Here is an 11,999-nt window from a genome sequence, read left to right on the forward strand (position 1 = left end):
AGTTAAAAGGCTAACAAAGCTTCTACTTGTGTATTCAATCACAAGTTGATCCTAGAATGAGCTTCAATGACCCATTCTTCCACTCAACCTATTACATCCAGATATGCATGAGTTAAAAGGCTAACAAAGCTTCTACTTGTGTATTCAATCACAAGTTGATCCTAGAATGAGCTTCAATGACCCATTCTTCCACTCAACCTATTACATCCAGATATCCATTTTCATGCATCCAATACTAATATTTTCGAGATAAACCCTCTTGAGTTCCCCACCAAGCACTAAGGAAATCTTCTAGCCTACAATTCTGGTTATAATTTGCAGCTGAAAAGGCTTAGCTAGCGATATGTTCCAACAAAAAGGATCATACAATCAACACACAAGCACACACAAACAGGGTTACAATTGCAAGCACAATGAGAAGCAATCGCACCTTAAAAGAGGCCTTAAGCCGTCGCTCAGGATGCCTATCCATCGGCAAATTATCCGCAACAGATATCTGAGCAATCGCATCTTCCAGCGTCCTGGCTTCAATAATCGAATCATCTCGATTAGTATTAGTAACCAGCAGCATCCGCTCGTATTCCTCCTCCGCCGCCGTCCGGCTCTGCCTTTTCTTAGCCTCCTCGGCCTTCCTCTGAAGCTCAGCTTGCTCCTCCTCTCTGCGCTTCCTTAATTCAAGTTCGGTTACCTTGGGGACCGGAATCGAAACCCTATTCGCCTTTTTATCAGGCTTCTTCATCGCTTTCTCCAATTCCTTCTCCTCCTGTTCAGCCAAACGCCGTGCCTCCGCCTTGCGAGCGGCGGCCTCAGCACGCTTCTCCGATTCATCCTCCCGCTTCTTGGCTGCCCTGGATTTGGGACCCTCCGCTTCTTTCCAGTACTGATCCACCTTCTCCCGAGTCTCCCGCTCCTTGCGCTCCGTCTCAACGGCGCTCTTCCGTGCTCTCGCCGCCTCGGCTTTACTGTTTACCCCCATCTTCTTCGGCATGGTCGCCTTTTCCGATCTGAGATCGTCTCCGGCGAGGGCGACGACGAAATCGATCGAATGACACGAAATCGAGTATTCCACCGATTTCTAAAAAGAAAAAAAAAGGCTTGCTCCACTTCGGCAATCGCTCTTTCCGCCACCACCCGCCGCCGAGCGCCACTTCTCTCCCCAGCCGTATAATTATAGCATCAATAAACAACTTAATTAATAAGAGAAAAATAAAAATTCATACATGGAACTCACATAAACATGCATACATAAACAATTTAATTAAGTCTAGTTTGTCTTCTAATTTAATTAAGTCTAGTTTGTCTTCTTTGGACCTGATTTCACAATCTCGAGCCTCAATTTTGCCATCTCGGGTCAATTAAACCCACTTTGACCTTGTTTTTGTTGTGCCATCGATACATATAAGTTAAATTAAATATTGAAAGACAACCTCATACCAACTTTAAAGTATTTAGAGACTCTAACCAAGGACAAACAAGTAAGTAGTTTAAGGTTACTTAGTTGGAAGAATTGTATAATGTAACTGGTAGCCCTTGCATGCATCATGGTTCCGAATGTTATGGTATGCATGTATTGTAATGACTCGTGGCCTTTTCATAGAGTTTGCTTTCTTACTATACTTTCCCTTTTTAGAATTGCTTCATTGAAGTTATTTGAAAATTTGATGCTTTCTTACTTTACTTTCCATTTTTGGAATTAATTCCTTGGAGTTGCTTCCTTTTTTTAAGAGTGAAATGATGGATCCCACTCGATGGAGACGAGAACGAGTGCTAATGAGGACCCTGAACTTTAAAGGAGGTGGATTGTTAGATCTCATATCAGTTAAAGAGGTGAACGAAACATTCTTTATAACAGTGTGGAAACCTCTCCCTAGCAGACGCGTTTTAAAACCCATGAGACTGACAACAATACGTAGCAAGCCAAAGCGGACAATATCTGCTAACGGTGGACTTGGGATGTTATAAATGGTATCAGAGCCAGTCATCAAACCACGCGAGGTACCGGTTGGAGTAGGGCTAAACCCTGTCCATAGTAGACGCGTTTTAAAATCTCGAGGAGAAGTCTAGAAGACAAACTAAAAAAAAGGCAATATCTGCTGGTAGTGAAGTTAGTCTCTTACAAAACCAGAAAAAAAAGTTTATCAAGTAAACACAAATAAAATGCCAGAGAACAAACATAATTCCTATAAACATGGCAACACGTTTATAATTTAACAATTTGGAAGACGGAACAAAAACTGATATCAAACTTAATGGACAATAATCAACACATGTGATCTTGATCCAAGAACAATATGTCCGACTACAACCCAACCCTCCATTCTGCCTGAAACTTGTCTTTAAAATGGATCTAATTTGGGTATTTAAATAAAGGGGAGCATCTTGCTATCATGAAAACGCCAGCTGCAGTTAGCTCAAAACATGTTCATCACGTAGAATTCATGTCCAAATTCAAGAACTACTGGAATAGCCAATTTTCTTTTATTAAAGGATGAGATTTCACATAAGAGGAACAAGATATGGAGCAACAATCCCAATAATTTCCCTTTCTTTTTTTTTTTTTTTTTTTTTTTTTTTTTTTGATTTAAGAGAAGCATTGAATAATCGATTGGATAGCTTGAATGGGTGTAACAGTGTATCGACTGTAACCAGCTGCATGGATAAGATATGCCCACTCTTCATGTGTTCTTTCCTTGCCTTTGTTGGTATAGGCCATCATCAATAGGTCAAACATCAATCCCACATCTGATTTTTCGGTTCCTTCAATCATCAATAGGTCAAACATCAATCCCACATCTGATTTTTCGGTTCCTTCAATTACTGCTTCTATGATTATCACTTTCCCTTTGTTTTTTGAGATCGCTTCCTTGCAGTTCTTCAAAATTTTAATACATTCTTCGTCGTCCCAATCGTGTAGAATACACTGTCATTTAACCACAAAAGTCACAAATATCGTAATACTAACTTATGATAAAACCAATTTTGAATGAACGAAAATCGTTACAAAAAAAAAAGTCTTTAAAGGAACATAATGACTACAAATAGTATTAGAGCTAGACATCTGACGGTGTGTTAGGAAGAACATTGGGACTAGAAAGCCTAGTGTGCCAGCGAAGATGCTGAGCCGCAAAGGGGTGGACACTGGGTAGTGTGCTAGTGAAGGGGGGTGGATTGTGAGATCCCACATCGATTGGAGAGGAATGAGTGTCAGCGAGGACACTAGGCCCCGAAGTGGGTTGGATTGTGAGATCTCACATTGGTTGGAGAGGTGAACAAAGCTATGACATCCCACATCGGTTGAGGAGGAGAACAAAACATTTTTTTAAAAGGGTGTAGAAACCTCTAGCTAGCAGATAGCATTTTAAAACCGTGAGAGGAAGTCTATAAGACAAACCCCAAAGAGGGCAATATTTGCTAGACGTGGCCTAGAAAGCCTAGTGTGCTAGCGAGGATGCTGAGCTCCGAAGGGGGTGGACACCGAGTAGTGTGCCAGTGAAGGGGGGTGGATTATGAGATCACACGTCAATTGGAGAGGAACGAGTGCCAGCGAAGACGCTGGGCCCCGAAGTGAGTTGGACTGTGAGATCTCACATCAGTGGAGAGGTGAACAAAGCTGTGAGATCCCACATCGATTGGGGAAGAAAACAAAACATTGTTTATAAGGGTGTGGAAACCTGTACCTAGCAGATAACATTTTAAAACCTTGAGAGTAAGTCTATAAGAGAAAACCCAAAGAGAACAAACGTGGACTTGGTCGGTTACAAAAATATTGTTTATAAGGGTGTGAAAACCTCTCCATGAGAGACGGAGGAGAAACCCTAAGAAGAATAATATTTGCTAGTGATGGGCTTAGTCCGTTATAAAATTAGAACCACCTACACAAGACACAAATAGATGTACAAACCTTGAGGAAAGCAACATCAGCTTTAGGGATAAAATCGAACATATCACCAGCTACATGCTGCACGTTATCGTACTCGAGTGAAGCAGACACAACATGTGGAAGATCAAAATTGATACCTCTCATCCATGGACAAGCCTTAACTAGAATACTCAAAGTGCTACCATTTCCTCCACCCACATCGACCAAACATCCAACACCATCAAAAATATCACCACATCCTTCAAGTATAGCCGAAGTAGTGACCCTAGCAGAACAAGCCATGGCCTCATTGCACAGCATATTGTACTCCGGATTTGCTGCAGCATAACTCCATATATCCTTCCCATGAGCAATCTCAAATGGTGAAGTGTCGCTGTTCTTTAAGTGGGCGCTCAAACACTGCCATGGTGCAAGCATCACAGGGCTAATTTTAAACAGAATCATGGGAGCCATGCTGTTCTCAACGTTGGTGGCTGTTAGTGAAAGAGGGATTTATTGAATGGTAGATGAGATGATTGAATTTTGAAGAGCAAGAATGCTCTATATATACACAGAGAATAGAAAGAGATATCTAGAAAATCTACCTAGAAATCAGAAAATCTGGTAACAGACCAGTAAATAAATCAAAACAAAATCTAATCAAATCAAGAGTAAATCAAATAAAAACAAATCTAACTCCTAACGGAGATTTAATTAGATACCAACTGACAGCAATCTAAACAAATACGTGATCTTTAACAGTGGCAAGCAAGCGAGACAAGGGTGTGTGCGCATAGCCTATATGGCTTTCAGCGGTGGTTTCTTCTCTGAAAATTCCACGATGAATGAGGAACCTCATGATGCGGTAAAGGAGGGTGGAAGAACAGTTTGAAGTAGTGGATAGCTCCGCCAATGTCATGGGGCTTCCATTACCTTCGATAATGTCTGCAATTTTAAGGTCTATGATGCATTTTATTGCAGCCAATTCGGTGAAACCAAATGTGTATTTCCACATCTGGGTGATGGCTTGCCCATCTTCTTCCTTTTGAGATGAACATTTTTTGTGACTAATTTCCATTTGATGCTATCTCTATACCTTACAAGTTTTGTGTATATATATATATAAATGAAGCTCGAAGATCTGGCCTCGTAATAAAAAAAAAATGTCTTAATCAATTTAGGTAAAATTAAAGTATAAACGTGATATAAAATAGTCAAAAAAATTATTTGATTTCTAGCCTAAACGCCTAAAAAGTTTTATGTCTTTTTCCCACATTTTCAAATTGCTTTTGGTTCCATTCTTATCCATTTTGGAATTGTTCTTGTGTAGTTATTTGATATTTTGATGCCCTTTCCATAATTGTTGTGTTATCTTTTCAATTATTATGATCGAATTTATAGCAAAAGATTATTGGATGGTCAATATTAAATTTATGTAAGATATTTTGAGAAGAAATGTGATTAAGTAATGGAATTTTAGTTGTTTGCTTAAATTTAAATGCTTTTTTTTTTTTAATTATTTATTACAAGTTTTGTTATTTGAGTTTTCTCCTTTTAGTTGTACTAATAGTACGACCCTTCTCGGAAATTTCTGCCTAGCATACGCGTTTTCAAAAACTTGAGAGGAAGCCTGAAAGGAAATGCTCAAGAGGACAAAATTTGTTCGAGGTGGGCTTACGTCATTACAAATGGTATCAGAGCCAAATACTGGCTAGTGTGCCAGTAAGGAAGCTAAGTCCTGAAGGGGGTGGACACAAGGCGGTGTGCCAGCAAGGACGTTGGACCTTAAAGGTGGTGGATTGGGGGGTCTCACATCGATTGGAGAAGAAAACGAGAGCTAGCGAGGACGCTAGATCTCAAAGGAGGGGGATTGTGAGATCCCACATCGGTTAGGGAGAAAAACAAAACATTTTTTTTAGGGTGCAAAGAAAGTCTGAGACTGAAAGCCCAAAAATGACAATATCTGGCGGTGGGCTTTAGCCGTTACATATTCCTTGCAAAACTATCCCCACAGCCTAACATGAGTCTTTCCAACATATTTTGTCCTCACTCACATGCATTCTAGGAAAACGCCTATGAGGTCATCTAACATAGAATTGCTCTCATGCTCTCATCTTTGATTAAATCACCAAAAAAGAAGTACACGTTATTGGTATAGGTAATAATTTTCGATTTTTTAAACATTTCTTAATTATTCTCTCCTCAAAATCGCTCTCATTTAGATGTGGTCTAGGTTCATTCATATATTCCGATGTCACAATATAATATACCAATTTTTCTGACATTATATCAACGTGGTTATTTGAATTTTCTCGGTTTAATTATATTGATTTTTGGTATATGAGTGTGGTTATAATTTTTAGTATATCTATTTACACAACTAATCAACTTTACTTTGATAATTTAGTTGTATAATTAGCATATCAAACATATACTTTATATTAACTGATATTATAATGATATACTTTAAATTTACATTAATCTTACAAACTAATATACCAAATTTTAAGTACACCATAAATATTTCTATTAGAACTTAACTAAACTAGTTAAGTCATATTTCTCGATCAATTTTTTTTATTTTTTATAAATGTGATTTTTCACGAACACTATATCGCTATATGTAAGTTTTAATCTTCAATATATGTTAGTAATGTGCATGTTTTTTTTTGTCCCTTAGTGTGTTCTTTTAACTGTCATGTGTTGCTTGTTTATTCCTAATTCTTTCCATTTTTAATATGACGACGTTTGTTTATTTTTGGGAACGTTTTATTTTTGATGTAGTGGTCCTTAAATATCATTTCACTGTGGCATGTGACACTGTGTATCTCGGGGCCCGAACACTTGTGATACTTTTTCTTTTGTTCCTTTATTCTTGGACCCTAGTGTGTTGTTTCTTGAGTACCCGACAAATTACTTACAATGACACTTCTTTATTCTTACCTCTCAGTGTGACATCCGAGTAAAATGAATACATGAATGAACTGAGATTACATTCAAACGAGAGCTATCCTGAAGATAGGATGATTAATAAAAGCTCGAAGGAAATGAAAGTTATTATCTATATCTATAAGAAACACCAATTTTAGAAGCAAAAATCAATATAATGAAATAGGTAGGAATAATTTTAGAAGAAAAAAATAAATGACGTAATCATATGTGCGATATGACGGGAGAATATCATCCATTTTAGTGGCTAAACATTTCTTGGTTTAGGTGCAGAAGTTTATTAAGATGTCATTTTGATCCCCCACCTCTTATTGTCTAGAGAAAGTCGTGCATAATAATTATTTCAAAACATTTTCCATCAATTGCAATCTCGTTTTTCTTAATTAATTTTTTTTTTCCCTTTTTAATCCAAAGGTTACCCCCATTCATAGATGATCCATTCAACTTGCACGTTCGATAATGGAGAGACTCATCTCGAAGTATAAAATCCCAGTTTAAATAGAAAATGGAGTCACTGATATGAATTACATTCTCTATATTCGTCTCCATCACCAACCCTGAATTTTTAGAAATTATATGAAATACTGTATTTGTAACGGTTCAAGCCCACCACTAGCAAATATTGTACTTTTTTATTTTCCCTTTCGAGCTTTTCCTCACCGCTTTAAAATGAAAAGGTTTTCACCCCTCTACAAAGATGTTTCTTTCTCCTCCCCAACTAAAGTGGGATATGACAGTATTATATTTTTGTTTATAAATATTATTGAATTTATTAACACGTTTGACATCTTTTTAACCAAAAAAAAAATGAAATTGGCTATTAAATTATTGCAAAATTTTTAATTTATTTTTACTGGGATGATTAGACATTCCATTCATAAATTTTTATTTTTTTAATAAAGATGTTTTATATAGATTAAATAGAGAGCAATAATTGGACGGAACTATCTCCACCCAAAGTAGTATCCACAAGGTTTCCAATATCTTTTTTCTCTTATCAAACAAATAATAATTAAAATGTGTTTTAATTTATTAGAATTATTAAGTGGAAAAACTTCCATAAACCACTACCACCAATGGCATGCATTTTCCCTTTGGCACTATATATATATATATATGTTAAAATAGAACAAATTAAGACAATTTGAAGTAATAATGGATGATATTGGTAGCAAAGACTCCAAATTGAAGATAGAAGAAGAAGAAAACAATGATATCAAAGTCCAAGTATGGAAATACATATTTGGTTTCGTTGAAATGGCAGTCATAAAATGTGCCATAGAGCTCAAAATTGGCGACACAATCGAAGCCCATGGAGGCCTCATGACACTCACCGACCTATCATCTTCCTTAAATTGCTCTCCATTGCTTCTACACCGCATCTTACGCTTCCTCGTCCATCGAGGAATTTTCAAAGAAGAACCCACAAAAAGCTACGCTCAAACGCCCATGTCTCGGCTGCTTGCCAGTAGCAGCGGCAGCAGTATGGCGCCACTTCTTCTATTCGAGAGCAACCCAGTGATGCTCGCACCATGGCATAGCCTCAGCGCGCGAATTAAAGGCAATGAAGCCATACCATTTGAGGCTGCTCATGGCAAGGATTTATGGAGCTATGCGGCAGCTGACCCAATACACAATACAATGTTCAACGATGCTATGGCATGCTCTGCGAGGGTGATGAGTGTGCCTACGTTACTTGAAGATTGTGGAGAGATTTTTGAAGGAGTTGAATGTTTAGTGGATGTGGGTGGAGGGAATGGTACAAGCTTGAGCATGATAGTCAAGGCTTGCCCATGGATTAAAGCTATCAACTTTGATCTTCCACATGTTGTTGCTTCTTCACCACCACCCATTGGTGTACAACATGTTGGTGGCAATATGTTTGATTGTATTCCCAAGGCTGATGCTGCTTTCCTCATGGTTGGTATGCTTCAATTATGTCTATTTGGTCATTCGTGTCTAATAAGTAATTAATCTTTCAATTTTGTGTTTGATAAAATTTTAAATTTTAAGAAGTGCGAATAGGTCGGTGTAACATCCCTAACCCCGGTTAACAGATATTATCCTGTTAGGCCTTTCACTCAAGGTTTTTAAACGTGTCTGTTGCTAACTTTTTAGGCTTCTTCTCATGGTTTTTAAAACGTGTATGTTAGGAAGAGGTTTTCAAGCACTTATAAAGAATGTTTCGTTCTCCTCCCCAACTGATGTGGGGTCTCACAATCCACTCCCTCCGGGGCCCAGTATTCTCGTTGGCACTTGTTCCCTTCTCCAATCGATGTGAGACCCCCCCCAATTCACCCCCTTCGTGACCCTCGTCCTTGCTGGCACACCACCTCGGGTCCAACCCCTTCCCTTCGACTCACAATCCACCTTCTTCGAGGCTCAGCGTCCTCGCTAGCACTCGTTCACTTCTCCAATCGATGTGGGACCCCCCAATCCACTCCCCTTCAGGGCTCCTCATCCTTGCCGACACACGGTCTCGTGTCCATCCCTTTCGGGCTCAGCCTCCTCACTGGCACATCGCCCGGAGTCTGGCTTTGATACCATTTGTAACATCTCAAACCTACCATTTGTAACATCCCAAACACATTACTAGCCGATATTTTCCTATTTGGCTTTCCCTTTTGAGCTTCCTCTCAAGATTTAAAAACAAGTCTATGAGATTTCTACACAATTGCAAAGAATGCTTTGTTCTCCTCCTAAACTGATGTGATGTGAAATCTCACGATCCGTAAACTTTCAATCGTGAGTCTATTTAACCAAAAATTTTATAAATTGTCTCATAGATCTTTAAACTTTCTAAACTTATGTTTAATAAGTATGTAAACTTTGATTTGTGTCTAATATAAGTGATGCATCTACATATTTTTATAGATACTAAATTTGAAATTCAAGAACTTAATATTTGTAAAGTTCAATAACCAATAATCTTCATGAACTAAATGAATACCGTGCAAACGAATATAGATGAGGTGAAATTTTTGGATGAAAAAGAATATTAACTTTGAGATTATTTGATAGTGGGTTCTACATGACTGGGATGATGAGACATGCATCAAAATCTTGAAGAATTGTAGAGATGCAATCCCAAAAAAGACAGGAAAAGTGATAATTGTAGAAGCAGTTCTTGAGGGAAAACAAGAAAATAATCTGTCGGATGTGGGATTAATGCTAGACATGGTGATGATGGCTCATACCAACGACGGCAAGGAAAGAACAGCTAAAGAATGGGCTTATGTTCTTCATCAAGCTGGTTTTACTCGACACACCATTACACCCATTCGAGCTGTTCAATCTGTTATTCAAGCCTTCGCTTGATAGATCTTTATCCAAAAGGACTATTTGAATGTACTTTTCTCTTGTATGTTTGTCGGTCTTTTTATTTCAAAAATAAGAGATTTAAACGAAGGGCACGCGTAAACCATGCAAGTGGCCTCACTGTAGGATAGGTTGGACGACTTGTTTGATGTATAACTACATGTGTCTAGTAGCTCATGCACGTGTCTTGTCATTTATGTTTGTAATTATGATGTATGACGTATGATGTATGAAGATGTGACTGAGTTACATGATGATGTGATGATGTATATGATGATATGAGATGATGAGATGATGATGATGATGCATGATAATATGGTAACGTAATATTGTATGATGATGAGATGGATTAACATGACGCTATTCCATATCGAGATGAAGTGCATGTATTGAATACCACGATGCATTATGGCGATGATTTAGTTTGTAAGGACAACCCTAATTGAAGTTAATGATGATGAACATATGAAGACCAACATCTACATAGTGCTTAGTGTAGCATATAAATGGTGTATAGGGTTGTGTCACGAAGATAATTTAAAGATGAAAGCTATAGGGACCTCATGCATTATGTGTGTACATATACATCGGGATACTTTCCCATTTATGATGATGTGTACAAACACGTACGCTATGATGATGATGATGATCATGCCTCGACACTCAGGGGTCTGCTGACCTTCGGATGTCACTACAAACAGCTAACTCGACTATGATGGGTCTAGAGAGTGCGAACCGCTTGGAAATCCACACTCGCACGTGTGGGTCGTGTATAGAGAAGTACTACACATTCAATTTTTGTCCAAATAGGAGGTCACCCTTATGATAGTTTTTAAATGATAGGTCCCTATATCATGAGCTGCATGTGTTTGCATTTCGTAACCCAATTGTGGGGTCAGTTAATGAGTATTTCTTAAATACTCAAGTTGTGTGCTATTTCTTTTTCAAGTAAAGGCAAGACATTTTTGTACAGTTGACGATGACATCACAATTCGAGACCATGACACATGCATATGCATAAGGTAGCAGTATTTATTTTCTTAGATTTAGGTTAGATCAATAGGGTCTTTTTTAACTTTAATGTTATTTATTTTATTCAGTTTTTTGTTGTGTCGTTTAAAGATGTTTTCTAACCCATAAATCCATGAAACTGTTTTAAGAAGAAGTTTTAAACATTTAATTTCGCATATGAGTACCCACAAAAAATGAAAAATTTTCTCATAAACGGTATCCATAAAAATAGAGGGAGAATTTTTGAGTAATGAAAATTGAAATAGGAGATAAAAGACGAACACAAAAGGTATCAGAGCCACCGACATCTAACTAAATTTATTAAAAATACAATAAATGTCAACTTTTAATTACATAACTAATTATGCATTTTTAATAATAAACTATTTATCGACTAAAAGACTAAAGATTTAATCGCAATCGGTCTTTATATCATATTCAATATCAAATCACTACGGTCTCTTTCTACAAGTTTAGAATCAACGTTCAACATTACGATGTTCACTCTATCTCGATGTATATCCATATCATATGATCAAATAGATCAAAACCCCCCACTAGTTAAACTAAGAATAGATATCGGGTCTCTGTCTCCATCTTCGTCCCATTTAATTTTGTTAATAGAAATTATTTTTGCATATTTATTAATGTGGGCATTGTCCATCTTTTTTAAATCTTGCTAGGGTGGTGTGTGCATATTTATAAGAATTAAGTTCCTAGAGACGTATCTTTAATAATAATAATTGGTAGCTTTAATGGCATTAATCGATCTAATTAGGTCGATCAATTCAATTAGGCACAAAATTTTAAAATTCACATCCAACACGAAACTTAATAATTTAAGTCTTCTTTCTTTTTTCGT

General features: G+C 37.4%; 3 protein-coding genes across 3 annotated transcripts in view; 1 reads left to right on the forward strand and 2 right to left on the reverse strand.

Moving 5' to 3' along the window:
* LOC111455569 (coiled-coil domain-containing protein 124-like) overlaps positions 1–1,205 on the reverse strand; it is a 3,342-nt gene extending 2,137 nt beyond the window's left edge. The window contains exon 1 of the mRNA XM_023097281.1: positions 431–1,205. Coding sequence (XP_022953049.1) covers positions 431–988 — 558 coding nt within the window. The 5' untranslated portion in view covers positions 989–1,205. The remainder of the gene's footprint in view (positions 1–430) is intronic.
* A 1,376-nt stretch (positions 1,206–2,581) lies between these two features.
* Positions 2,582–4,937, reverse strand: LOC111455537 ((RS)-norcoclaurine 6-O-methyltransferase-like). The gene is made up of 3 exons (XM_023097251.1): positions 4,621–4,937; positions 3,902–4,349; positions 2,582–2,920 (listed from the first exon to the last, which is right to left on the reverse strand). Exons 1-3 carry the CDS (start codon positions 4,935–4,937, stop codon positions 2,582–2,584), a joined length of 1,104 nt encoding a protein of 367 aa, XP_022953019.1.
* A 3,015-nt stretch (positions 4,938–7,952) lies between these two features.
* Positions 7,953–10,216, forward strand: LOC111455165 ((RS)-norcoclaurine 6-O-methyltransferase-like). Its single transcript, XM_023096726.1, has 2 exons — positions 7,953–8,728; positions 9,830–10,216. Exons 1-2 carry the CDS (start codon positions 7,964–7,966, stop codon positions 10,124–10,126), a joined length of 1,062 nt encoding a protein of 353 aa, XP_022952494.1. The 5' UTR covers positions 7,953–7,963; the 3' UTR covers positions 10,127–10,216.
* Positions 10,217–11,999: the final 1,783 nt, after the last annotated feature.

The sequence above is a fragment of the Cucurbita moschata genome, unplaced genomic scaffold, assembly GCF_002738365.1.
Source record: "Cucurbita moschata cultivar Rifu unplaced genomic scaffold, Cmos_1.0 Cmo_Scf00017, whole genome shotgun sequence".
In the NCBI taxonomy this organism is placed as follows: domain Eukaryota; kingdom Viridiplantae; phylum Streptophyta; class Magnoliopsida; order Cucurbitales; family Cucurbitaceae; genus Cucurbita; species Cucurbita moschata.

Excerpts from the sequence above, each read along its gene's own strand:
- LOC111455165 (XM_023096726.1), top strand. The coding sequence starts at position 7,964 with ATGGATGATATTGGTAGCAAAGACTCCAAATTGAAGATAGAAGAAGAA. Across the intron at positions 8,729-9,829 it reads CTGATGCTGCTTTCCTCATG|TGGGTTCTACATGACTGGGA; the intron begins GTTGGTATGCTT and ends ATTATTTGATAG.
- LOC111455537 (XM_023097251.1), bottom strand. The coding sequence starts at position 4,937 with ATGGAAATTAGTCACAAAAAATGTTCATCTCAAAAGGAAGAAGATGGG. Across the intron at positions 4,350-4,620 it reads TTGTCTCGCTTGCTTGCCAC|CAACGTTGAGAACAGCATGG; the intron begins TGTTAAAGATCA and ends ACTAACAGCCAC. Across the intron at positions 2,921-3,901 it reads CTGATGTTGCTTTCCTCAAG|TGTATTCTACACGATTGGGA; the intron begins GTTTGTACATCT and ends GTTAAATGACAG.